This window comes from Vulpes vulpes, chromosome 2, assembly GCF_048418805.1.
Source record: "Vulpes vulpes isolate BD-2025 chromosome 2, VulVul3, whole genome shotgun sequence".
Classification (NCBI taxonomy): domain Eukaryota; kingdom Metazoa; phylum Chordata; class Mammalia; order Carnivora; family Canidae; genus Vulpes; species Vulpes vulpes.
Genome location: NC_132781.1, coordinates 37,204,001 through 37,231,536, shown reverse-complemented (window position 1 = coordinate 37,231,536; position 27,536 = coordinate 37,204,001). Strand labels below are relative to the sequence as shown.

General features: G+C 39.0%; 2 protein-coding genes across 19 annotated transcripts in view; both read left to right on the top strand.

The window, feature by feature from the left end:
• The first annotated feature begins 1,095 nt into the window (after window positions 1-1,095).
• On the top strand, window positions 1,096-24,856 carry DDX52 (DExD-box helicase 52). The gene is made up of 15 exons (XM_025996123.2): window positions 1,096-1,254; window positions 1,903-2,098; window positions 5,234-5,364; window positions 6,852-7,037; window positions 8,624-8,767; window positions 9,372-9,483; window positions 10,361-10,433; window positions 10,919-11,122; window positions 14,248-14,338; window positions 17,147-17,269; window positions 17,507-17,657; window positions 17,879-17,954; window positions 19,224-19,295; window positions 20,155-20,247; window positions 23,339-24,856. Exons 1-15 carry the CDS (start codon window positions 1,168-1,170, stop codon window positions 23,394-23,396), a joined length of 1,797 nt encoding a protein of 598 aa, XP_025851908.1. The 5' UTR covers window positions 1,096-1,167; the 3' UTR covers window positions 23,397-24,856.
• Window positions 24,857-26,655: 1,799 nt separating this feature from the next.
• SYNRG (synergin gamma) overlaps window positions 26,656-27,536 on the top strand; it is an 85,773-nt gene continuing 84,892 nt past the window's right edge. For 10 of the 18 annotated variants that reach the window (XM_072747681.1, XM_025996119.2, XM_072747682.1 and 7 more), the window contains exon 1: window positions 26,657-26,804. In XM_072747681.1, the coding sequence (XP_072603782.1) occupies window positions 26,728-26,804 (77 nt within the window). In that variant the 5' untranslated portion in view covers window positions 26,657-26,727. Of the gene's footprint in view, window positions 26,805-27,536 lie in introns of all 18 variants that reach the window. The other 8 variants (XM_072747678.1, XM_025996112.2, XM_072747677.1 and 5 more) reach the window with 1 other exon arrangement.

Sequence of the window (27,536 nt, the reverse complement as noted above, 5' to 3'; positions counted from 1 at the left end):
AATGTAAAGGAATCACGTACACTATTTAAAGTATTTCTTACACTCTTTGAATATGTATCTCAATTTTAACAAGCAAAATGCTTTTTAGATAGTTATTTCATTGTACCATTTGTGTTTTGATGGCTTCCAAATTTATTTCTCCAGCCTTAACCTTTTTCTCTGAGATTCAGAGTTAGGGAACCAACTCAGCATCTTCACATGTCCAAAACATAGCAATGAACTCCTCACCACCACTACCACTCCCGTTCCTCATCCTCACCAAAAAAGCTGTTCTTCCATGTGGTTCCTAGCTCAGTAAACAGCATATCATCTAACCCAGGATTTCAAGCAGAACACCAAGGAGTGGTCTGTGTGATTCCTCCCTTTCCCTCGTTTCACATGAAATCATTTTGGTGCATTTAACTCTACCTCCAAAATATATCCCAAATCTATCCATTTGTCTCCATCCGCACAGAGACCCACCGTAAACCAAGCCACCACCATCATTTCTACTTTGACTAGCCTCACTTTTTCCACTCTTAGCTTTTCGACGGTTCATTCTCCAAATAGCCAGAGTAATCTTCTATAAGACATTCACTCATTCAGTCATCAAACACTTACTGAAGAGTACACAGATACTGAGAATACAGCAGTGAAGCAAATTAGATCCCCATGCTCGTGGACTTTCATTCTAGAACGGGGAGAGGCAATGCAAAAGTGAATAATTTTGTACAGTACACATGCAACGAAGAAAATAAAGTGATACGCTGCGCAGCCCCGGTGGCTCAGCGGTTTGGCGCCGCCTGCAGCCCAGGGCGTGATCCTGGAGACCCGGGATCGAGTCCCACGTCGGGGTCCCTGCGTGGAGCCTGCTTCTCCCTCTGCCTCTCTCCCTCTCTCTGTGGATAAATAAAATCTTTAAAAAAAAAAAAAAAAAGGTGTTGTTTGCCAAAGTACCCATAAAAGTCTAGAACGCTGGCTGGCCTTAAGAGGATCTTGACAAATGTTTTTTGAAAGAACAAATAAATAAATAATGACGGGCTATACGAGTTAACACGAGGGAGTCTCCCCACCGCCGCCAGGCTCCGCCCCCTAGAACCACTTCCGCCCACAGCCCGGCCCCAGACCTTCCGGGAGAAGAGATCCTCTGAGCGTGCGCCGTGGGACCGCGGGGCTTTCTGGGTAAAAATGGATGCTCACGATCTCTTTCGCCGGCTGGGCGTGGGAGCTAAATTCGATGTGAGACGTTTCTCCGCGGATGCCGCGCGATTCCAGGTATTGTGCGGAGGGAAACAGAAGCCGGAGTAACTGAGAGGCGCAGGAACCCGAGAATGATCTGGCTGGTGGGAGGGCGGGGTGGGAGCCTGTGGCCTGGTGGCGGAGCATGTTCCCTCTTTTTGCGTCGGGCTCGTGCTCAGACCTAGTCAAGTTCTGCCTTCGGAGTGAACTCTTAACATTCTTTGTAGACCACGGTGAGCTTAGCACAGAAACTCTTCCCCTTCTCCGCTCTTTAGTTTATTCAAAGCACAGAATCCTTTTGAGACCTTAGGCAAGTCATTTGACCTCCTAATGCCTTAATTTTTTTTTCATCTGTAATATCTCTATTTACGCCTTAGCGTTGAAGGATGAAGTAATTTAATATATATAAGCATGCTTAGAAATCTGCCTGACAGCATATAGGTGTTACGCTGATAGGCATATAGATGTTAATTGCTATTATTATTATTACTACTGTTCAAAGGTCAGGAAAGTTGTCATCTTATATTCCATTTGCCAACCACAGCTGTCAGCTCAACAAATACTTGGTGAAAAAGAAAAAAAAGATGGGGAATTATTAGACCCACGTCCTTAATGCCAATACTGCTTGGGTGAAAGCAATGTCAATCTGTCAGTAGATTGCATTTTAAATTTTTTGGATTTTAGGTAGGAAAAAGAAAATATGACTTTGATTCTTCAGAGGTGCTGCAGGGACTCGACTTCTTTGGAAACAAGAAGTCTGTCCCAGGTGAGTGCGGAGCATCAAGAACTCATCAGGAGCTTCAAGATGAAGAGAAAAAGGAAGAGAGCCTAACTGAAAGGAAGAGGGAGCAGAACAAGAAAAAGAGGAAGAAGATATCAGGTTAGTTCTTGGTTCTTTTTTTTTTTTTTTCTCTTTATTACTTTTTTTTTCAGTTACAAAAATAATAACAGGCTTAAGGTTATAAATCCGACGGTATACTGTCATTCATTAGCTAATGGCTTTCAGGTTGTTTCCAGGTATTTGCCATTATAAATATTGTATTTGTATATGTACTTGTATATATATCTTTTTGTACAGGTCCTGTTCTGTAATTCACATCCCAAAAGTAGAATCACTGGCTGAAAGGGTAGGCACATTTCTTTCTTTGGACAGATAATTAGAAATTACTTCCCACACCTTTGTCAATGGTAGATACTATTGATCTTAAATTCTTTGTCAACCTAATGAATGAACCAATTTTTTTTTAAATTCTCATGATAACTGGTTGAGCATGTTTTCATATGTTACAGTGGACATTTACATCTTAGCATTTGCAAATTGTCTGTTCTCTTTGCCTATTTTTTACAGGGTTTTTCTCCTGTACTTTACTGTAGGGATATGAATCTTTTTCTTTGTTCTATTAAGTTTCCTAGCCATTTAGCTTTCTCAATAAAGTAAATATTTACACCTGGTTTTTAAAAGTTTTACAGTGGTAAAAAGAAAATTTTCTTCCCACTATTTCTAGTCTCTTGTTTCTCCAGGGGCAACTGCTATTAATCATTTTCTTATGAATTTTTATAAAGATTTGATCTATTCACTATATTTATACCTCCCTTAGAAAACCTGAATAATAGGATACTGTATATATTATTCTATTCTGTACCTTCCCACCTCCTCCACTTTAATTAAAAAATACTATGTATATATAGCTTGGAGACTATTTGGAATCAGTAGGAAGTACACTGCCTTTTTCATTTCATTTCATATTTCATTTCATTTATTTTTATTTTTATTTTTATTTTTATTTATTTATGATAGTCACACAGAGAGAGAGAGAGGCAGAGACATAGCCAGAGGAAGAAGCAGGCTCCATACACCGGGAGCCCGACGTGGGATTCGATCCCGGGTGTCCAGGATTGCGCCCTGGGCCAAAGGCAGGCGCTAAACCGCTGCGCCACCCAGGGATCCCGCCTTTTTCATTTTAATACAAAATATATCCCACTGTATATTCCAAAATCAATTTTAACAAGTTCCTTTGTGAAGGACATTTAGTTTGTTTTCTCACTTTTGCTATTATAATGTTGCGATAAATACCATCGTGCTTATCTTTATGTGTATGGGGAGTATATCTGATAAATTCTCAGAAATGGAATTTCAGAACTAACAAGTAGGTTTATTCTAAATTTAGGTATTTTGGACTTATCCACCAGAAACATTGTATCAGTAGGAAGTCCACTGCTTTGTTCATTGAATCAGTAGAGTGTGCCATTACACATTGTAGGGATGTTCTATAATTGACTTGACAAATCCATATATTATGGATATTGTCTACTGCTCCACACTTTTCCTGTTACAGTATTACACATTTTATTTCCCGGACAGCAAGGAAGTTTGATAAAGCCTACCAAGATTAGTTTAAAAAAAAAAGACCTGCTGCAAACTTGGGAAAAGGAGTCAACTGTGGGGCAACCAGAAACACACAGATAGGTACTATAATGTAGCATGTATGTGGCATAGTACAGAGAGATGTGGCATACCATGTTTTGATTGGTCAACTAAATATTTTCTCCCTAGGGTGATCTACAGAATCAATGTGAAACAAACTCAGTTAAAATTCCAGTAGCCAGGGACACCTGGGTGGCTCAGGGGTTGAGTGTCTGCCTTCAGCTCAGGTCTTGTTCCTGGGATCCTGGGATTAAGTTCCACGTCGGGCTCCCTGCATGGAGCCTGCTTCTCCCTCTCCCTCTGCCTATGTCTCGTCTCTCTCTCTCTCTCTCTCTCTCTCTCTCTATCTCTCTCTCTCTATCTCTCTTAAGTAATTAAATAAAATCTTAAAACAAAACAAAAAATTCCAATAGCCTTTTAGGGTAGAAATTGACTTTTTAAAAAAAAAGTTAGACATATGCCTACCATATTAGCCACCTATTCCACTCAAAGAATTTACCTAAAAGAAAGGAAAACCTGTGTCGTCACAAAGACTTCTACACAGGTGTTCATAGCAGCTTTATTTTCAGTAGACAAAAACTGGAAATGACACAAATGTCCTTCAGGTGAAGGATAAACAATTTATATATCCATACAGTGGAATACTACCTATAAATAAAAAGTTAACTATTGATATGTTCCTACGGGATGAATCTCAAAATAACTATTCTGAGTGAAAGAAGTCAGACTAATTTATTTAGGACATACTACATGATTCCAGTTACATAAAATTCCAGAGAAAGCAAATTGATCTACAGTGACAGAAAGCAGATAGGTGGTTGCTTAGAGATGGAGCAGTGCATTACAAGGGGTCACAAGGAAATTTTGTGTCGTGATGGAAATAAACTTGAATGTGGTGATGATTTAAGAGATGTATTCTATGTCAGAACTCCTCAAATTGTATACTTGAAATAAATGCAATTTGTTGTATGTCAGTGGTACCTCAGTTTGTAAGTCAGTGAAAGAAAATTGAAAAGAAATACCAGAAGTGGTCTTGCTTATTGCTCTTTTTAGAGTTTTTAAGGTTATTCTTACATATTTAATTTGCCACATGAACTTTAAAGTTAGCTAGTCTGGTTTCCAAAACAATCCTGTCATGACTTTTCATTTAACTAATTTTAGTTATAAATTAGTGAGAATTCCTATCTTTGTATTAGTGACTAGTCCTTAAATACTGTGCATATTCATTGCTATTATAAGTGAGAGCTGTTCTTTAGTCATATTTATTTTCTAACTGGTTGAATCTAGAAAAGCTGGCTGCCTCATCGAAATCTCTCGTTGATAAGTATTTTCAATTTAATGTTTGCAAGTATATACTCATCTACATATTACCCAGCTAAAAGAACTAATAAAAGGAAGAGAATAAGCTTCAGAGTTCTGATTTTACCAACAGAGAACTTGCCTCTCCTTTTCTAATTTTTATACCTCCTATTAGTTTCTTTTTTTTAATTGTATTAGTACTTTACTTTTATTTAGTGTGAAACTGGCCTGTTGGCTACACTCAAGAATGTTAGATTTAAAAATATTTTTATTTTTTAATATATATTTTAGAAATTATTTCTCAAGAAGAAGGTTCTACTATACAGTGGACATCGTCTGTGGAAGCAAAGATTGAAGATAAAAAAATTAAAAGAGAAAATAAACTAACTTCAGGAAAGTTGGAGAATCTCAGAAAAGAAAAGGTTAGAAATACGTCTTAGCCCCAGTTGCTTTTCTGACCTAGTAAATTTTTCCTAGTCCTTGGGTTATTCTGTTGGTAAAAGTGAATACAGGGCAGCCTAGGTGGCTCAGCGGTTTAGTGCTGCCTTCAGCTCAGGTCGTGATCCTGGGGTCCCGGAATCAAATTCCATGTCGGGCTCCCTGCATGGAGCCTGCTTCTCCCTCTGCCTATGTCTCTGCCTCTCTCTCTCTCTCTCTCTCATAAATACATAAAAAAGAAAAAAAAAGTGAATATAGTTTTGTTGAAGATAAAAGATTAATTATGTTAGTTTAGATTTTACTTTAATGAAAACTTAAAGTAGTTATTTGTGCTATGGCTGGAAATTTTAAAATTTAAAATTCTTGAAAGTATCTTGAAGCTTGAACAGGTCAAGAGGTGTGTGTGTGTGTGTGTGTGTGTGTGTGTGTGTGTGTGTATATACACACACATACCTACAATTCTCATGTATTGTATACTATGTAATTTTTTTCCTGTCCAGATTTCAAGATTGATAACGTATTTGGAATGAAGTTTTTAAAATTTCATATCCCCTTTGATAAACATAAAATTTACCTCCTTTCTCCTCTTTATTAAGCTCACTGGTTTAGAAAGATTTCCTCCAACAGGGATTTGAGAATTAGAATTCTTTTCTTTATTTATTTTTGTGAGAAAGAAAGCAAGCACAAGCAGAGTGGAGGGGCAGAGGGAGAGGGAGAAGCAGACTCCTTGCTGCACAGGGAGCCCACCCAATGCGGGTATGTCCCAGGATCCCGAGATCATGACCTGAACCAAAGGCGGATGCTTAACTAACCATCTGAGCCACCCAAGTGCACCAAGAGTTAGAATTCTTAAGAAATCTATTTTATACCTTGGGATTAGGAGGAGTAGAATACAGAAGAAACAACAAATAAATCATTGTCATGTCTGCTGCACACCTGCTATATTGCAGGTAGTGTTGTTCAGCTCACTTCAACAACGCTGAATCCAGAATTTCGCTCACTCTATCACAGAATGGGAAAACAAACCAAATCAACACTACTTGACTCTGCTTTTGGCCCTCAGTTTTAATAAGTAGAGTTTAGAGTAAATCATAAAAAAATATTGGCATTTGTGTGCTAAGTACCATATAAATAAAATACTAGATGGATTCAATGTCTTCCTTCTATAAGGTTATATAAATTACAAGTTATGATAATCTTGGTAGCACATTAATATGAATAACACATTACTCATGATACACATTAATATGAAGAAAGTGGATAGATAAGTTTTATGAAGACCTTATGAAGGTCTTCTGTCTATAGAAGGGCATAAAGTATATCGAATATCTGTATCCTTTAGGACTTGGAATTTAACCAAAAAACTTCATGTGTTACTAACCCTTGTCCTAGAAACTGTTACTGCTGTTTTATAACATCTGGTAATATATATGACCATATCTATGGTAACCCCTTTAATTTCACTTTTCAGATAAACTTCTTCCGGAATAAACACAAAATTCATATCCAAGGAACTGATCTTCCTGACCCTATTGCTACATTTCAGCAACTTGACCAGGAATATAAAATCAATTCTCGACTGCTTCAGAACATTCTAGATGCAGGCTTCCAAACTCCTACACCAATCCAAATGCAAGCCATTCCAGTTATGCTGCATGTGAGTATGAAGGTCTAGAATGCCTCTAACATTCCTTCCTCTGTGTGTTAGCTCATTCTCTTCCATGTTTTTGAAGTCTTCCTTCCACCTTATCTTCCCCTGTTGAAGTCCTCCCTTTGTTTTTAAGGTCCATCTGAAATGCCTGTGCCTCCATATCACAATTAGATGTGATCTTTTCCTTTTGCCAATATTCTTTCCTCTACCATCAGTTCTCCAAGGTATTTAGTGCATTCTTTTTCTTGCAGCATTTATCTTACACTTTACCCTACTGTATATTGTGTTTACCTTTTACACTTTACTAGAATATAAACCCTCTAAGGATAGGGACTCTGTTCTGTTTATTCATCCATGATTTAGTTTATTATTCCCAGGAACTATTTCAGAAATATAGAATTGTTGTACATAGCCTGACCTTTTTTTCCCTCAGTTATTTTTATATACAATAAAATGCATAGTTTAAGTTCACATTCACAGTTCAGTGAATTTCAATAATGCGTGCCCTATATAACCATCCCCCCAACCAGAGATGTGTAACGTTTCTGTCACCCCAGAAAGTTCTGTTGTGCCATTCAGTCCTCACCTCACCCCTGCCCAGAGGGAACTGCTGTTCTGATTTCTTTTGCCATGTATTAGTTTTGCCTCTTCTAGAATGTCATATAAATGGTATCATCTATTATTTATTTTTCAATTTCCGGTTTTTTTCACTCTGCATATTGCTTTTGAGATCCATGTTGCATTTATCAGTAGAGTTTGTCAATGAGTAGTATTCTCTTGTTTGAAAATAACCACAGTTTGTTTATCTACTGCTGATAGAGTCATGGGTTAACTTAGAGTTTGAGAAATTAAATTTTTCTGAGTGTGTGTGTGTGTGTGTGTGTGTGTGCGCGCACGCGTGCACACGCACCAGTGAGAGCTGACTTTTCTCCCTTTGTAACCAAGATGACGTTTGGTTCTGGTAGCCAAAGGATAGGAGTTACTTTTTCATCCATACTAGTCATTTTTGTTTTCTTTGGGAAATGAAGTGAGAATATATTTGAATGATGTTGCTTCCTCACATTATAGTAAATTTGCTTACAACTTCAGCTTAAAGCTCTAAAAATCAGTGACTTTTTGAAGACTGTCTCCTGTAAATTACTGTCACTTTGGTTATTGCTACTTTTTATTTCTTATCTTCAGCCATTGTGTTAACTTATTAAAACTAGCCCTAGGGATTGAGCAGTGCAAATTTTGAGGGAAAAGTTGGTTTTATAATTTTCCTTTGATAAAAGAGTTTGGTGAGGAAGAAAAATTGGAATATTGGAATTACCTGAAGTGTTGAATTATCTTTGGATTTTAGTTATCCATATTCTTTACCCAGGTCAAATGGTGTTTGGTGGCAATGCTCAGAAACTCCACTGGGGCACTGGTGGCAGGAGTAGATGATATTAGAAAGGCAAATATGGAAAAAGTTAGACAGGCAGTGGGAATATGAATGATTGCATTCATTATGATTATTTTATATGTTATTTCTATGGCTGGTTATATTACTTGACCAGGATCTCAAAAGTTTATGTACTTACCTTATACTTAATATACCTTGTTTTTAGGGTCGAGAACTTCTGGCTTCTGCTCCTACTGGATCTGGAAAGACTTTGGCTTTTAGTATTCCCATTTTGATGCAACTAAAACAACCCACAAATAAAGGCTTCAGAGCTCTGGTTATATCACCAACACGAGAACTTGCGAACCAGGTGTGACTTGTAGCTTTAAAAAGGATGTATTTGGTGTTTGCTTCAGTCATTTCTTATTTGAAAGTAATACAAAGGTCTCAAAAAGAGTAAGGCCCATGTCTTTTGGCATGCGCAAATATTCGGTACAGTGCTGCACCCTGTGCTCTATCTTAGTGCATGTGGGCAAATTTTTTGAGTCTTATAATTTTCTAAAACAATGGTTTACATATTAATGATGTTTCTTTGATAAATGCTCTGAGATCTTTTAAGTTGAGGCTACTAGAATATATAGTCCTTCTCTAAAATGTGTTTTTCTCACCTAGAAAAATGAAACCTCATCTCAGTTTTGAGAAAGAAAAACTATACACTGACCTACTCCACCCTTCCAATGTGCTTAATAAAAAATACATACCAAGCATGAGATAGTTTATAATAGCACTGTGTTCCATAAACAGTATGTAGCAGGTAGCAAAGTGCTGAGATTCCTGGTTAATGCACATATTATTATGAGTTTAATTTCAGTTGTTCATGAGTTGGTAATGGGCTTATTTTAATAGTGTAAACAAGACTATACATCATATCTAAGTATCTTAGCAGCTAATATTTTTGTCATTTTCCATTTTAGATTCACAGAGAGTTAGTAAAAATCTCTGAGGGAACAGGATTCAGGATACACATGATCCACAAAGCGGCAGTGGCAGCCAAGAAATTTGGACCTAAATCATCAAAGAAGTTTGGTAAGGGATTCATGCTTAAGCTATAGAGCATGTAAGGGATTTGCAAATTACATATATCCTTAACTGCCACCTAAGAGTTCTTAAAAGTGTAGTCATATATGCTGTTAGTTTGGTTTTTAGAGAAACTAAAGAGATGTGTTCACTCCCACTCGATACTTATATAAATATATACCAGTGATTCTCATCCATAGGCAGTTTTGCCCCCTCCCCTACCCTCCACCTTCTACTCCAGGGACATTTGGCAATATCTGGAAACATTTTAAGTTGTCAAAACTGGGGTGCTACTAACTTATGGTAGGTAGAGGCCAGGGATGCATTAAGCATCCTATTAATGCACAAGACCGTCCCCTACAATAAAATGTTATCTGGACCAAAATGGCAGTAGTGCTAAGGCTGAGAAACCTTGCTTTATACTATTAACTTTTAAATCTGCGATGGAAATACTCTGCAGATAAAAATGGCTTACATTGCTACCCTTATTTATATCAGTCAAAAAATCAGCTTTTACCTGTCTTTCATCTTGAGCTTCTGAGTAAAATTTCACTTAAAGAAAGGATTTTCCTGAAAAACAAAACGAAATATTTGAAAATAGCACTTTCGGATTATAGTGTTCTTGCCTCTTAGAAGTTGAGAAGGCAGAGCAAACATAATAAATGAAGAGTAAGCATATAGTAGTTTGTGCTATGGTGGATTAAAAAATATATATTAGCTTACTAATAAGAAAGAATTTTTGTGGGGTTGGTATACTAGGATAGCAAATATAACCTCCCCCTCCTCCCCGCCTTCAGGTTTTCACTGAAATTCAGGAGGTTTAATTCCTTAGTTTAAGAGAGATGAATTTTGCTTTTGCAATTTGTACCATTTGTTTTTCCTATAGATATTCTTGTGACTACTCCAAATCGACTAATCTATTTATTAAAGCAGGATCCTCCAGGAATAGATTTAACAAGGTACAGATAATACTTTAATCTCTTTTATGTGTGTTTTCATTTAGTTGATTCTATTTTGTTCTTGACTACTTGTTTTATAGCTCTCTGCCAACTTTCAGTGAGTGTTGGTGCTGAGAATAATGATTTTCATTAAACTCATCGGAAAGTAACCATCTGGTCTGGAAGAAAGTTACAAATTCTGATAAGCAATTAGTATGGAACTTTGCTAGATGTTTTCACTTCTTTCAGCAATGGTGATGGAGTTTTTAAGGTTGATGTGAAGCTCTATTACTAATGGAAACTCATCTCTTTGAGGCTGAAGGAATAGAACATTATGTTTGTCTTGTTTTTACCTTTTTCTGGCTGATTTCTCATTTACCTTTTTCTAGTCTGTGTGGATCTGAGAAGTAGCATAATGGTTTGACTTCTTCATGTGTCCACACAGTTTAATGAAGTGTCTTGGATCTTTCAGTTCAATGCCCACAAATTGTTTTGTTATTTCTTAGTGTTGAGTGGCTGGTAGTAGATGAATCAGACAAACTGTTTGAAGATGGCAAAACTGGGTTCAGAGACCAGCTGGCTTCCATTTTCCTGGCCTGCACATCCCATAAGGTCAGAAGAGCTATGTTCAGTGCAACTTTTGCATATGATGTTGAGCAGTGGTGTAAACTCAACCTGGACAATGTCATTACTGTATCCATTGGAGCAAGGTAATTGGTCTTTTCTTTATCCCACTGATTTTTTTTAAATACAAGTCTTTGGAGGTAGGTTGTTTGGCTTTAGATTAATCACAGGGAAAGTTTTACTGAATGATACGTATTCTTTAAAGCCAAGATTGATTAAGGATTTTCTTTTTCTTTTTTCTTTTAAGATTTTATTTATTTATTCATGAGAGACACAGAGAGAGGCAGAGACTAGGGAGAGAGAGAAGCAGGCTCCATGCAGGGAGCCCAATGCAGGACATGATCCTGGGACTCTGGGATCATGCCCCGAGCTGAAGGCAGATGCTCAACCGCTGAGCAACCCAGGAGTCCCAAGGATTTTCTATTTTATTTTATTTTATTTTTTTAGAGAGAGAGAGAGAGAAAGGTGATGGGGAGGGGCGAGAGAGAGGGAGAGAGAGTCATAAGCAGGCTCCATACCCACCACAGTGCCTGACATGTAAGGTTGATCTTACAACCCTAAGATCAGGGGATCCCTGGGTGGCGCAGCAGTTTGGCGCCTGCCTTTGGCCCAGGGCGTGATCCTGGAGACCCGGGATCGAATCCCACGTCGGGCTCCCGGTGCATGGAGCCTGCTTCTCCCTCTGCCTGTGTCTCTGCCTCTCTCTCTCTCTGTGACTATCATAAAAAAAAAAAAAAGGAAAAAAAAAAAAGCTTTGGGATCCCTGGGTGGCGCAGCGGTTTGGCGCCTGCCTTTGGCCCAGGGCGCGATCCTGGAGACCCGGGATCGAATCCCACATCAGGCTCCTGGTGCATGGAGCCTGCTTCTCCCTCCGCCTGTGTCTCTGTCTCTCTCTCTCTCTCTCTGTGACTATCATAAATAAATAAAAAATTAAAAAAAAAAATTTTACAACCCTAAGATCATGACTTGAGCCAAAATTGAGAGTTGGACACTAAACTAAGTCTCCCAGGTGCCCCAAGGATTTTCTGTTTTAGAATAATCTAAAGGGAGGGATGCCTGGGTGGCTCAGCAGTTGGGCGCCTGCCTTTGGCTCAGGTCGTGATCCCGGGATCCAGGATCGAGTCCCGCATCGGGCTTCCTTTTTTTTTTTTGTTTTTTTAAAGATTTTATTTATTTATTCATAGAGACAGAGACAGAGAGGCAGAGACACAGGCAGAGGGAGAAGCAGGCATCATACAGAGAGCCTGACGTGGGACTCGATCCAGGGTCTCCAGGATCAGGTCCTGGGCTGCAGGCGGCGCTAAACCGCTGCGCCACTGGGGCTGCCCCCCCCCCCCCCCCCCCCCCGCATCAGGCTTCCTGCAAAGAGCCTGCTTCTCCCTCTGCCTGTGTCTCTGCCTCTCTCTCTCGGTCTGTGTCTCTCATTAATAAATAAATAAATCTTAAAATAATAATAATAATAATAATAATAATAATAATAATAATAATAGAATAATCCAAAGGGAAATTGTCATATTAGTATTTCTGTCATCATATTTTCAGTTGATTTCTTTTCCCATCCATCTGCAAAGTATGACATGAGCTCTATAGCCACCCAGAGGATTTAGTTTCTTTGATGGCTTAAGTAGGACCATAGAGGAAGAAGCTAATGTTACTGAGCCACTTGATTTATAATTCCTTTTAAAAAGTATTTGGGGGAGCATTTTATACTAAATGAATGCACTAGTAGGAAAATGTTTTAAGAAATTATAGCCATGGAATAGAATATTATGCAACCCACGAAATGATAAGTATATGATAAGTATATGTATATGATAAGTATGATATGTATAAGTATGATAAATATATGATAAGCTATTTGAAAAAGTGCTTAGAAAACCATACTAAAGGGATCCCTGGGTGGCTCAGCAGTTTAGCACCTGCCTTTGGCTCAGGGCGTGATCCTGGGGTCCCGGGTTTGAGTTCTGCTTTGGGCTCCCTGCATGGAACCTGTTTCTCCCTCTGCCTGTGTCTCTGCCTATCTCTCTCTCTCTCTCTCTCTCTGTGTCTTTCATGGATAAATAAATAAAATCTTTTTAAAAAAAAATACCATACTAAGTAAAAAAGAAGCCAAATGGAACAATAAAGAACACTCTGCCTACTTTAAACTTAAAACTTCTATATATTAAAAAAAAGAACAAATACACCATAAATCTAATTTTAAAGGCAGACAACAGAAAGGAAAAAGTATTTATGATGCAGTGTAATGTACTACAGCATCTTATTAGTGTTTGTAAAGCCTTAACCCCCAGCTATCTATAAAAAACTTGGTAATCATTAAGAAAAAAGCTCAGACCTATAATAACCTTAAAAATGTTCTCATTTTATCCAGTAATTTTATTTTTAGAAATTTTTTGTAAGTAAATATGTGAAAATTTATGATTAGACTACAATAAAACGTCATAATTTATTCTAAAATGGTAGAATTATGGGCAATTTTGTTTTACTATTTACAGTTTTCTATATTTTTCAGAATTTTTAGATAACATTTTTATAATTATAATAAAATATGTAAAAATAACTTTGAGGGGCATCTGGTTCTTGGTTTCAGCTTGAGTCACAGTCTCAGTGTTGTGGATTTGAGCCCCAAGTCAGTCTCCACACAGATCTGCTTGTCCCTTTCCCTTTGCTCCCCCCACCCCCATGCTCACACATGTGCATACTCTCTCTCTCTGTCAAATAAATGAAATTTAAATAAATAAATAATAAAAATAGCTTTGAGGTATTTGGCTGGATCAGTCGGAAGAGTATGCGACTTGATCTCAGGATCATGAGTTCGAGCCCCACATTGGGTGTAGAGATTACTTAAATAAAATAAAACTTTAAAATAGAGCAGCCCAGGTGGCTCAGTGGTTTAGCGCTGCCTTCAGCCCAGGGTGTGGTCCTGGGGACCCAGGATCGAGTCCTGCGTCAGGCTCCCTGCATGGAATGAAGCCTGCTTCTCCCTCTGCCTCTGTCTGTGCCTCTCTCTCTGTGTCTCATGAATAAAATCTTTAAACTTTAAAATAAATAACTTTGTCTTCAAATTAAAGTATAAATAGTTAAATGCTTATGTTGACAGTGGAAAAATTGATTCTGTTAGGGTTTTGTGTAAATTTTTTCATTTATTTGGAATTTGGAGGGGAAAGCAAAATTTGGCTTTTGCAATCTGCAAAGTATGTTTTCTTTTCAGGAATTCTGCAGTAGAGACTGTAGAACAAGAGCTTCTCTTTGTTGGGTCTGAGACTGGGAAACTTCTGGCCATGAGAGAACTTGTTAAAAAGGTATATTTGGACTGTCTTCTTGAACTGTGGTAAAGTTCATCAGAATCTTATATGACTGATAGGAGACTGAGCACTATTCCTATCTCATATTTAGTAATCCAGTAGTAACTTCTTAAGCACATTGAGTCAACTGTTGTCGCAGGCAGGTAGGCTCACCATTCAGAATACAAGTTTTCTGTTCCCAGCTCAGGGTGGGCTAAGAAAAGACCTACCTGATGTCCTAAAAGCCTCCTTTTTTCACATCTACATCTGTAGTGCTCCCTTTATTTCCCCCACATTCCTCTGCTGGTTTCTTACAGAACTCTAGGAGCATTGTAGAATAAGTGGGACACTGGATGTAGCTTTCTGTTTTTTATTCCTTCAGTAAATATTGAGTAGAAGCCATAATTAAAAAGTTAACTATAAGGACTTAGGGCAGGGGAAAATAAAACAAATAGACATCCTAAGCCATGTCCCTAGAATTTATCTTTTTTAAAAGATTTTATTTATTTATTCATGAGAGACACAGAGAGAGAGGCAGAGACATAGGCAGAGGGAGAAGCAGCCTCCCTGTGGGGACCCTGATGTGGACTTGATCCCAGGACCCTGGGATCACGACCTGAGCCAAAGGCAGACGCTCAACCAGTGAGCCACTCAGGTGCTCTGAATTTAGTCTTTTTTAGGGGATAAAAGAAATAGACTTGTGTAAGATAGTTTGCAGTAAAGTGTCATAAAAGGCTATAGAGTGGTTTTCTTAAGCATCCATATAGTCATATTGGGGCTAACAGGGAGACTTGAATTGATTGGGGAAAGCCTTATGGAGGAAATGCTACTAATCTGGGCCTTGGAAGAACCTGTGAGATAAAAGGGCAAGGGTAGTTGATGGTTGGAAGAGCAGTTGGAGTAAAGTCTAAGCAGTGGAGGTGAACACAGTGGGTTTGGAGACTCATAAAGGAGTTATCTATCTAAGGCAAAGAGTTTATGGTGAGACTTAAAGATCAGGTTGGACAGGAAAATTGGGGTCACAATAAGAGAAAGCACTGGACATTTTGAAGAATTTTATTATTTATTTTTTAAAGATTTTATTTATTCATTCATGAGAGAGACAGAGAGAGAGAGAGAGGCAGAGACACAGGCAGAGGGAGAAGCAGGCTCCATTCAGGGAGCCCAACCTGGGACTCAATCCTGGGTCTCCAGGATCGATTACACCCCAGGCTGCAGGCAGTGCTAAACCGCTGAGTCACCGGGGCTGCCCCATTTTGAAGAATTTTAAAGAAAACTACTTAAACAGTAGTATATACAATGTAATGGCAAGAGACTGAAAGTAAAGACAAATCAGTGGGTTGTTAAATTAGGCTGGTTAGGAATGAAGAGGAAGGGCAGCCCGGGTGGCTCAGTGGTTTAGTGCTGCCTTCGGCCCAGGGCCTGATCCTGGAGACCTGGGATCGAGTCCCACGTCAGGCTCCCTGCATGTAGCCTGCTTCTGCCTCTGCCTGTGTCTCTGCCTCTCTCTCTCTCTCTCTCTCTGTGTGTGTGTCTCATAAATAAATAAATAAAATCTTTAAAAAAAAAAAAAGAATGAGGAGGAAATAAATGAGGGTGATAGTCTCAGTGGTGGAACATTAAGAGTAGTTGGAGGGTGAAAGTTTGCAACCTAATGACTACAGAGGTGGTTAAGAGCTTGAACTTTGGAGCTAGACTACCTGGATTGGAATTAGCTTTAGGCAAAATAACCTTGCAGCCTCCTCATCTGTAAAATAGAAATAATATTATCTCTCTCAGAATATTATCTCTCTCCATTGTAGTACTTGGAATAGTGCTTGGCTCATGATGCCATATATATTCATTTCATTAATATTCTTTTTTTTTTTTTTCATTAATATTCTTAAAGGTATCATTTGGCACTAGGAAATTTAAGGTTTTCATGTGGATACACACATAGAAATTATACATCACGGATTTCTAGCCGTGTATGAGTTTTAGGAGGTCTGTGAACACTCTGAAGTTTTATGTTAGATTTTGTGTGAATGCGTAGTTGCCTATTAAAAAGCTTCATGGCTTCATTAAATTCTGAAAGGGGAGTTTGCGAAACAAAATAAGAAGGTTAAGCTCTAATAGAGCAGTTGAAAATAAAGTTAGTTTGAGAGATAGGTGGGGTTTGATGCTTGAAATTTAAAAATCATCTTAGGGCAGGTAATAACTGAGATTATATTTAACATAATAAAATAATGACTAGGGACGCTAGGGTGGCTCAGTGGTTGAGAGTCTGCCTTTGGCTTAGAGCGTCATCCCAGTTTGGGGATCAAGTGTCACATCAGGCTCCCCTGGGGGGAGCCTGCTTTTCCCTCTGCCTTTGTCTCTGCCTCTCTCTCTCTCTCTGTCTCTCATGAATAAATAAAATCTTAAAAAAAAAAAAAAAGATAATGACTATATTGAGAGAACTGAGAACCAAAGACTAAGCTTTGGAGGAATACCCATAATTTAAAAAACAGTTACTACATTTTAGCAGAATTTAAAAATCTCTGAGGCACAGAAGTCAAGAGATGATTGTTCTAAGGAGTGGGCATCTATCATTGTAGAAAGGTAAAGGGGATTAATTAGATATGAGTGTTGGAATTAGCAAGATGGAAATTAGAGTTCAAGTTGAGAATGGATGGTGAAGAAGATGGAGGCAGATCTAGACCACTGATCTGAGAAATTTGGCAATAAAAAGTACATTTAATTGAACTGGGTTCTTTTATGAACTAAAATCATATGAAGTATTATGATTGTATTCATGATTATGTGTGCTGATTTTTACCTTTTTTTTTTTAACCTTCTTTCTTTTAGGGTTTCAATCCCCCTGTTCTTGTTTTTGTTCAGTCCATTGAAAGGGCTAAAGAACTTTTTCATGAGCTCATATATGAAGGTATTAATGTAGATGTTATTCATGCAGACAGAACACAGCAACAGGTAAAGTCAAGTGTATACTTTCAAAATAATAAACTACTAAACTTTATTATTTTTTAAATTTCACTTAAGTTCAGTTAGCCAACATAAAATACATCATTGGTTTCAGATGTAGTATTCAATAATTTATCAGTTGCATAGAACTACTAAACTTTAAAATATTGGCATAAAATTTATGAAGTACTTGTTTTCTGTTCCTAGAGTAGTACTAAAACATTTAACATGTGTTTTATTAACCAGAGAGATAACACAGTCCACAGCTTCCGAGCTGGAAAAATCTGGGTTCTTATTTGTACAGCCTTGCTAGCCAGAGGGATTGATTTTAAAGGTGTGAACTTGGTGATCAACTATGACTTTCCAACCAGCTCAGTGGAATATATCCACAGGATAGGTGAGTTTTCTTTCCTGCTTCTACCCTTCTGTCCCCACCACCCCAGGGCACGACTCCTCTGTTTTGTGCCTACTCTTCCCTTCAAACATGCTCATTTTATAGTGCTCATTTTAATGAAAAACCAGTGACTTGTATATGAATCTTGAAGTTCCCTTTCCCCAGAAAAGTGTGGTTTTTTTAATGGTTTTTTTTGTGTTTTTTTTGTTTTGTTTTGTTTTTAGGTCGAACTGGAAGAGCAGGGCATAAAGGAAAAGCTGTTACATTTTTCACTGAAGATGATAAACCGTTATTAAGAAGGTAAGTTAGGAAAAATAACTTAGTTTTTTTTTAATAACTTAGTATTAAGATAGTAAGACCACTTCATTATTCTTGTGTGCACACACAATTAACAGGTAATTGCAAAATGGCCAGGGCCCAATTACTGTTAGGGCATTATTCAACCAGATTTTAGCCAAGACCAAAGGAAAAATTATCAAAGGGCCTTGTTTTGCCCTTCTATTATTAGAATTTGGAAATATTCATAATGGAATGTTCATTGTTAAATTTCAGACTCTCAGGATTCTCCCCATAGCCATCGGTTGATATTACTCACAATGTATTAGTGAAGCTTTTGGATTAGTGAATAAAGCAAACCCCCAAGTCATGTCAGCCCAGTCAGAATTATTTCTTACCATGGTGCATCCTTCCCTTTACTCTTAGAGGCAGATGGAATTTTATATTTAGTCTAGGAAAAACTATTTCAGTAACACTTCAGGATTATTCAGTTGTAGCTCTTTGAAGCCTGAGTAACACGACACACTTGTAGAATCTTGCATCTTAACTTAGCCCATCATCATAGGAAAGCTGAGTTTTCTTTATTTTGGCTGCCTACGGTAATTTTAGACTGATGATAATTGATAGCACTTAACATTTCTAATGAATGAAATTAAGTTATGGCCAAAGGCAGCTTGTATTTTGATCTGTTTATCAGTTTGGTAAAGATTCTGATTTGTGCCTTCTGAACCTTAGCTTTGTCAGCCTCGGATACACTTTGAGCAGACTCTTACATGTTCATGTATAGGGGAATCTATTTCAATAGCCTAGATTCATCTACATCTCGGTAACTCCAGGCATGTGAATCTGGTGACCTCCATGTCAACATAACTGTGCCTCTCAGTTTTCCATCCGGGCAAGGGGGTAATGATAGTATCTCATTGGTAAAGGGTGGTTGTGTGCATTGAAAAAACCACATGAAAAGCCTAAGACAATGCCAAGTGCATAGTAAGCAGTATTATCTCATAAATTCTAGTCAGTACGTTATGGTTAGTAGCTTTTTAGGGCTTGACCAATGTTGAGGAGAAATAGCTGCTAGCTAAAATTACTCATCAGTGCATCGATTTTAGTCCACCAAACAGGTCTCTCAGCAATCCAGTGTACTTATATCTGGTGATAATTTATATCAGAAAACTATACTGGATTACTTTCATATGTGTGCAGTTTTCACTCCTCTTGAACTGTACAGAGGGCTTAAGTACATAAACATCCATTTGATCAAATGCAAATTTAAGTTTATGGGTTTCTTTTCAGCGTTGCCAATGTTATACAGCAGGCTGGATGTCCTGTGCCAGAATACATAAAAGGTTTCCAAAAACTACTAAGGTACAATCTTGAATTTACCTAGATCTCCTCTCTTTGTCTGTCTCTCTCTCTGTCTGTCTCTCTCTCTCCCTCTCCCCCTCTCCCCCCCATTTCCCTTTCCTCCCTCCCTCCTTCTCTCCTTCCCTCTCCCTGTCCCCCACAATATGCATTCTTGCTTTCACAATCTTATAATTACAGTTGCAATACTACTACTTTTAGAAATCCTAAAATTTTCCTTTTTAAATATCTATGAATGTGTTCTTTCCTTGTCAGTTTTTTCATTCTTCCAATGTTAAGTATTCAGATTTTTTAAGTTATTAAATATAAGTAAAATATTCTTAGAATTGATTTTAGTTCATAAAACTGATAAAACAGTTAATTGCTCCAAATCAAATTTTAATGCTTATTGGCAGAGGATGTAAATGTGACACAGGACCTGTTTTAATCAGCATCAGTGCCTTTTTCAAAATTGATTAAATTTATCCTTTTGAGTTATCTTTCTAAATGCTATTAGGTAGGTGATTTAGCATTTTAAAGTGGATATAGTGGGACGCCTGGGTAGCTCAGTGGTTGAGCGTCTCTGCCTTTGGCTCAGGGCATGATCCCGGGGTCCAGGGATTGAGTCCCGCATCGGGCTCCCTGTAGAGAGCCTGCTTCTCCCTCTGCCGGTGTCTCTGCTCTCTCTCTGTGTTTCTCATGAATAAATAAATAAAATCTGTAAAATAAAGTGGATATAGTGTCACCACAAACCATAAGTGAATTAAAAAGTGAATTTTGTTAAAAAAAAAAGTGAATTTTGTGATCAAGAATCAAAACTGGTTTTATTTAGTTCTACTCTTTAAGTTCTACTGAATTTCATTCTTTTCTCTATAACTTTCAGCAAACAAAAGAAAAAGATGATTAAGAAGCCATTGGAAAGGGAGAGCATTAGTACAACTCCAAAATATTTCTTAGAAAAAGCTAAGAATAAACGGTAAGCATATGATGAGAAAAGTGACTGTTCAACTCTGTCTTATAGTAGGCATTGTTTCTACTTAGGATAAGCTTTTTTGAGGTAGAATTGATAGGTTCAGTCTGTTATAGAACGTAATAAAAGTAATATATTTCAGGTTGTCTGTGATTTGGGAACTTGGATGATTCAATCTGGGAATTTTTCTGTATCTGTATATTATTGATCTGGGTTTTTCCATCTTTGAAAGAATGATTTCAGTTCACTTTGAATTGCACTGCCCACCACTTCTACATAGCCTACATCAAGACATACTGCTGTAGCAGTGAGGGTTGTTGACTCCCATTGATGGAATCTTCCCTGAAGCTCCCTTCCACAAAGCAGGATTTCAGTGCAATCTTAGACTTATGCTGAAGCACATTGTAATACCTCTAACAGGAATGACTTGAGTAAATTTGTAGTAGTTCAGCTGAGTTTTATGAGGATGTTACAGCATTGATTTTTTAGCATACACATAGGACTACCTTTTGATAGGGGTAATTAAAACTATGCTAACCAGTACTACTTGTTACACTATTTAAGGAAAATGACACTTTTCAAATTCTACCATATGGTACTAGTTCACATATAATATGTATAAAATGTAGGCATTTACCAAGTACCTTTTCACCTGCCAGGTGCTTGGTATGTGAATGAATCTAAAATGAGACCCCTATCCTAGAGTGTGGAAAGGAGATTAGTACACATGAAAAAACATTAGAGAATAATTTTTAAATAAAATAGAAGTGTAGAGACAAAATAGTATGAATTGGTATAGTTACAAAAAGCTTCAAGGAGGTAGAACTATCTTTAAGGACAGGTAAAATTTAGGCATATGGAAGGGACAAGGTGAACAAAGACATGAAAACTGGCATGAGCTTTCCTTCTAAGTTGGAACAAGGGTCTTACTTGACATTTTGTATTGACTGAGAAGTAATGTTTAGTTCAAGTATACAACATGTACAGGTGTCCCAAAGTTTAAGTTGTAATAGCTTGGAAAGAATAAATGCTACAAACTTACAAAAGTATCATTTGAAAGCTTAAATCATTTTAATTGCGCCTGTACATACTCATTTTTGTTTGTTCTTAATACATTTTTTTATTTTAATTTTTTGTGGTAACAGTTCCTGACTGGCACTTAAGCCAGTGGATCGGAGAGATGATCACCCTATTTGACTACCTTCGTCACCTGATCTTTCTCACTACACTTTTTCTTCTAATGGGTTGTATCAGAACTGTTGTGTATGCATCAGAACCTTATTCTTTGGATGACCTTAAAGCTAGAATTAGGGGTGCCTGGGTGGCTCAGTTGGTTAAGTATCTGCCTTCTGCATAGGTCATGATCCCAGGGTCCTACTCTACAGGGAGCCTGCTTCTCCCTTTCTCTGTCCGTGTTTAGTTCCCCGTTCCCCCCCCACACACACACACTTTCTCTCTCTCTCTCTCTCTCTCTCAAATAAATAAAATAAATCGTTAAAAAAATTATTTTTAAAGAAAGCTAGAACTAGAAATGTAATCTCGGGATGCCTGGGTGGCTCAGTGGTTGAGCGTCTGCCTTTGGCTCAAGTCATGATCCCAGGGTCCTGGGATTGAGTCCTGCTTTGGGCTTCCCAAAGGGAGCCTGCTTCTCCTGCCTATGTCTCTGCCTCTCTCTCCGTGTCTCTCATGAATAAATAAATAAAATCTTAAAAAAAAAAATGTAATTTCTAGGCACTGAGCAGCAGCTGATGAAAGTTTTAACAAAAAGAAATAAACTATAGTATCAAAATGGTGGTTATGTTGAATTTTAATAAGTTACTTTAATATTTTAAAGAATTATGCTTTGTTGTTTTTACAAGTCTGTAGCATTTATACTTGTGTTTATACTTCAAGCTGCACTGAGACGATGGGGACTCTTGGTATAAATCTTGTCCCTTCATCTCACTGCTTACGGTGCTGTGGTTGTCTCCATTGTCTTCATATCTAAAAGCCATCCTTCTCAATAGAGAATGTAAACACCTGATCTGACTCCAGCTTGCCTTTTTACTGTATATGTTCCTTTAAATGATTCTACCCACAACTTGCTGAGAACTCTGAAGTCCGTATCTCCAGGCCCAGTTTTCCATATAAACCTGAACCCTGTTGCCTAGTGGACTTCATTTCAGGCATTACAAACTCAGCCTGGTAGAGTGGTGGGAAAAATTAGACTTGAAGTCAGAAGAATTGGCTCTAATACCACTTTTTCCTGTGTGACTTTGAACAAGTCACATCCCCCTTTGTATGATGGAAAGAAGTATGTAAATCACAGCCACTCTGCTATTCAGGGTTGGTTGAGGATTAAATAAATTAGTACACATCCAGGAACTTTGCATTACTAACCCATAGAATGCAAACATTGATTATTTTCTCCCAATATTTTTCCTTTTCCTCTGTTAACTTAATTGATGGCATTCACCAGACTCTAAAATCAGACTGTAAGGGTTTGTGTCTAACATTTATTATCAGGGCAGCCCCTGTGGCTCAGCGGTTTAGCGCCGCCTACAGCCCAGGGTGTGATCCTGGAGACCCAGGATTCCCTGCATGGAGCCTGCTTCTCCCTCTGCCTGTGTCTCTGCCTCTCTCTCTCTGTCTCTCCTCTCTGTGTATTCTCATGAATAAATAAATAAAATCTTAAAAAAAAAAAAACATTTATTATCAGCATATGATGATCAGCGAGTTATTCAGCCACTCTGCCTCATTTTCCTCATCTGTAAAATGAGGGTAATAATAGAATCTTCTTTGCTCATAACTTAGGAAGATTATCTGATTACAGGATCTAGCACTTAATGTGAACTCTTATTATTAGTAATGTCAGAGTCGGTCTCCATCGTTGATATTACGTTATAGTGTCCTTTACTGGTATGTTTCTGTCTCACTCAAGTAATTCTGATTTCCTAAAGGGCAGAGACCAGGTCGAATGCATCCCTATGTTCATAGTGCCTCATATACTTGGTTATATGGTAGGTTTCAGGAAAATGTGCATTAATCTGGCAGAGTTTTTAGAAAGGTCATATATCTAGAATTTTGGATTCAACTTTCTTTAATTTTCTTGTCACAGGAAAAAGGTCACTGCTCAGAACAGCAAGAAGAAAGTAACTCTTGAAGACAAAAGTTAAAAACAGACTTTTTAAAAGACTATCAGAAATGGAGTTTTATGATCCCCAGCAAGAATGTAGTTTTCATGAAATACTTTAAATCCTGTAATCACCTGTAACATTTGAAAATAACTACAAGAACGTGGGACTGATGAAAAAGAATCCTAAACTATGAATGCATCATGTCATATTTCGATTTGTAGGTGACTTTTAAATGATCAGTGGAAATCACAATGGAAATAACATTCATTGACATTTCTGTGGTGTGAATCCAGAGAGATACTTCTTATAGAAGAACACAAGCTTATGCTAAAATTAACAACACCCAAATGTGGTGAACTCTTAAGGATTTTTCCCTTCAGTGTGAAGAAAGGTGTGATGTATGCTGTGGAGAGGCATCTGGAACCAAATTTCAAAATAAAGCCTTGAGATTGCATGCCCCTTTTCACCACCACCACCCATCATCGCACCACCCTCGCCTTTTTTTTTTTTTTGGATGAACAAGAAGCAGCACAGGCTGTCTACCAAGAAAAGATCTATTGTTCTCTTTACTATTTCTTAATTTTTTGGTGACCTTTTGTGGTATGAGCCACAACAAAAAGCCTCCTCTGTGGCTGGTTATTCAGGTTCCCTAGGATTTTAAATTCTTTGGTCTATATTAAATATCCGTATACTTCACTGGACTGTACCTTACCTGTCATAATGTTGCAATTACAAGATTATGGTCAGCCTCTCCCTTTCTTACTTCCATTTTCCGTCATCTAATCATGCTCTTTCCTGTCTCTTTCCATTCAAAATGACTTTGCTAGAAAACTGATAAACACTTTATCCTGATAAGGAAGAATGTTCCTGTTACTTGATAGACCTGTGGCTGCATTCTCTTACAGCTTGTCTTTCCAAAGACTTTAGGGCCCTGCATCCATGTATTAAACAGGTCTCTGCCAGATGTAAAGAATTAAGATTATACAGTGATGGAGTCTATTCACTATTAGCAGATTTTTCTTAGTTGCTAGTTTTATACAGTTGGAATAAAAAATTGACTTCATACATGTAAGGAACTTAGAATGGTGCCTGACATGAATGGTAGTTACTATCAATATTACTACAATACTATAATGTAAATAATCTTATCTCAGCAGCATTTGAATTAAACTTATTAATTTCTTTTATTCTCAGCCTTTTATTCTGATGTCAGGACAGATAGACTCCAACTTGAGTATTTTAAATGAGATAAATTGTTCATCTTCAGAATTTATGTAAATGGAGACCATTTGCTATAAGGTACACAAAATATGGGATGCCTGGGTGGCTCAGCGGTTGAGCATCTGCTTTTGGCCCGGGGCATGGTCCTGGAGTCCCTGGATCGAGTCCCACATCAGGCTTCCTGCATGGAGCCTGCTTCTCCCTCTGCCTCTCTCTCTGTGTCTTTCATGAATAAATAAAGTCTTTTTTTAAAAAAAAAGAAAGAAAGGTACACAAAATATGTATAAACGTGATTTTTCTTTGTCCTTGCAAACAGATCTTTGAGTCTATATACAGGAGGCAGTTGTGATGGTGCCACCGATTGCCACCTGTATGACTTTGAATAGGTTCTTTAATTTCTCAGAGTTTCTCTTTTTTTTGTGTTTGAAATTGGGGGAAATATTAACTTTGTCTCAATTTTGGAAATGCCTAGCTCTGTGCCTGACGTTTTATAAATTACTGCCAAATATTCCTTAAACAAACATGATACATTTGGTTAGAAATATAAGGCTTAATAACAGTTTGTGCCTTTAGAGTGTACTGGTGGGTGTAAAGGAACAAATAGTGGCAAATGCGTTGTGAGACATAAGGCCAAAGTGCTGAAGCATCAGAGGATGGCATCTAACGTCATGGAAGGCTGACCTGTGCTGAGGCTAGCAGATGTAGGCATCCACAGGCAAAGGAGAACAAAGTATCCTGGCAGAAACAAGAAATCATACCTTCTATGCTTGACATACTCTCTTCATTTGACTTTATTTCCCCTTTTTAGTGCTTTCTCCTGTGTAAACTACTCATCCTTAAATAATAGTAGCTATATAAATCAGTATTAACTGTCCATGGATCAATACCAAATTTAGCACCTTTCTATTAGTTGAGACTATATGCTACACAAATTTCAGTTTCACCTAAAAAAGAGGAAAAATGAAATTAATAGACTATTAGGAAAAGAATACGTGATAATGAATAGCCACACTAGTGAAATGAGCAAGACTTTTATGTGAAACCCCTGAGTTTGAATCCTGGTCCTGCTGCTTTGCAGCTGTATGACCTGGATAAGTTACAACTTCTTTTAAACCTGCTTTTCTCATCTGCAAAATGCCAATACTGATAATTACGAACACTGAGGATTTGAAAAAATTCAGTAAGCTTCCTGACTAATGATGTGTGCCCAATAAAGGATAACTTACTACAAATGGTTTCCCTGTAAAAAGCCCTGGGGCAATAATGAAAGATAAAGCTGATTATAATTAACCCACTACTTGCTAATCCAACTTTGCTTGAAGGCTTGAAAAAGTTTACGCTGGATTTTTGTGTTTCACTTACAGTTCGAATAAGGGAAAAAATAAAAACGCCCACATTTTATATATATATATATGATAATTTACACATGTATATCCAGATAGGTTCAGAGTGATGAACTGCTTTCCAAACACCGTTTTGCCCCTGCTTGCAAGTATAGGAAAAGCAGGGATAATTGGATGGCATGTTGGTAGAACCGAACACAAGAATGGTACACGTTGAAGGTTTTATATATGGGCTGGGTTTATTTGCTCCAGGCTGCTTTTACTAAATTAAATTTTAAAAACCTTCCATCTGCTGGGGTGGGTACCAAAAGGAAGCTCCCGCTTTCTTGGGAAAAGTGGAGATTGGTGATCACTCGTCAGCGCTGTTAAGCTATCAAAGGACCGTTCAGGATCCACCTAGTCTTTATGTGTAAAGAGAATAAAAACACCGGTGCACCCATCATTCGGTTTAAAAAGCAAGGTTCAATCTCTCCACGAACCAACATGACGGTTTCTCAAAGGGAGGGACGACGATTTGCCGCTTGGCGGGCCGCCGGGCTCTCCGGAGGGCCCCGCCAGGGAATGAATCAGCTCCCCGGGGCCGCCCAGGCAACCCCAGAACTAGCGCCGCACTCGGGAGGACCCCAGGCGGAGGTCGGCTCACGTGACAAGGGCGCGCCGCACCCCCCGGGGCGTGGGGGTCACGTGGGCGCACGGCCCCGCCCCGTCACCCAGGCCGCGGCGTGGAGGGGCTGGCGTCTGCCCCGGAAGTGGCTGTCTCCAGCTGACAGCTGCTCGTAAGGTGGCGGCGGCGGGCCCGGAGCAAGATGGCGCTGCGGCCGGGAGCCGGGGCTGGCGGCGGCGGGGCCGCGGGAGCCGGCGCGGGGGCCGCCGGGGGAGGCAGGTGGGTGTGAAGAGCCGAGCCGGACTCCGGGGCTGGCGCCGCCGGGGCGAGGGCTGTTTGGCGGTTATGGCGGTTTTCGCCCGCTTCGACCCCTTTTCCTGTGACACTGGGTTACGGGAGAAGGGGGTCCTCGGGGGACCTAGGCCGGGAGGGTCGGAGGGAGCCCGGCGCCTGACACTGCCGCCTCCCAGGCTGCGCGGCGTCGGGGCCGGGGCCGGGGCCGGGGCCGAGCAGCGAGCGAGAGCGTCCCAGTGCGGGGAGGAGAGGGGGAGGAGGAGCAGCAGGAGCTGAGGGTCCGCTCGGTTGGGCTGGCGCCCGGCCGGGGCTGGGAGGGCGCAGGAACCCCGACGCCTCGCTTCCAGCCCTGGCTGGCCCCCTCTCGCGGGGCGCTCTGGGCTCCACCAGGGAGAGCGTACTGAGGGCTCGCAACTGAGGAGCGGTCTCCCCGACGCGCGCGCGTCTGTGTGTCTGTCTGTGTACATGTGTCTTCCCCCGTTTAGAATGCCCTGTCCTTTTTATCACCTTAGCGGCACGGGAGAAACAGCAGGAAAAAGCTGAAGACCTTCGAATGAGTAAAGAGCCCTTGTAGACGTGCCTCGTAAGACTCGTCTCCTTATTAAAATCAAATCACTATTAAACAGCAGTTACGCAGTTAGCAGAACAAAGCTTTCCAGACTTTGGCTCGGTCCTGAAACAAACCTGCCCTCTCCTCTGTCAAATAGTGATTGCCTC

Excerpts from the sequence above, each read along its gene's own strand:
- DDX52 (XM_025996123.2), top strand. The coding sequence starts at position 1,168 with ATGGATGCTCACGATCTCTTTCGCCGGCTGGGCGTGGGAGCTAAATTC. Across the intron at positions 7,038-8,623 it reads CCATTCCAGTTATGCTGCAT|GGTCGAGAACTTCTGGCTTC; the intron begins GTGAGTATGAAG and ends CCTTGTTTTTAG. Across the intron at positions 17,955-19,223 it reads GATAAACCGTTATTAAGAAG|CGTTGCCAATGTTATACAGC; the intron begins GTAAGTTAGGAA and ends GTTTCTTTTCAG.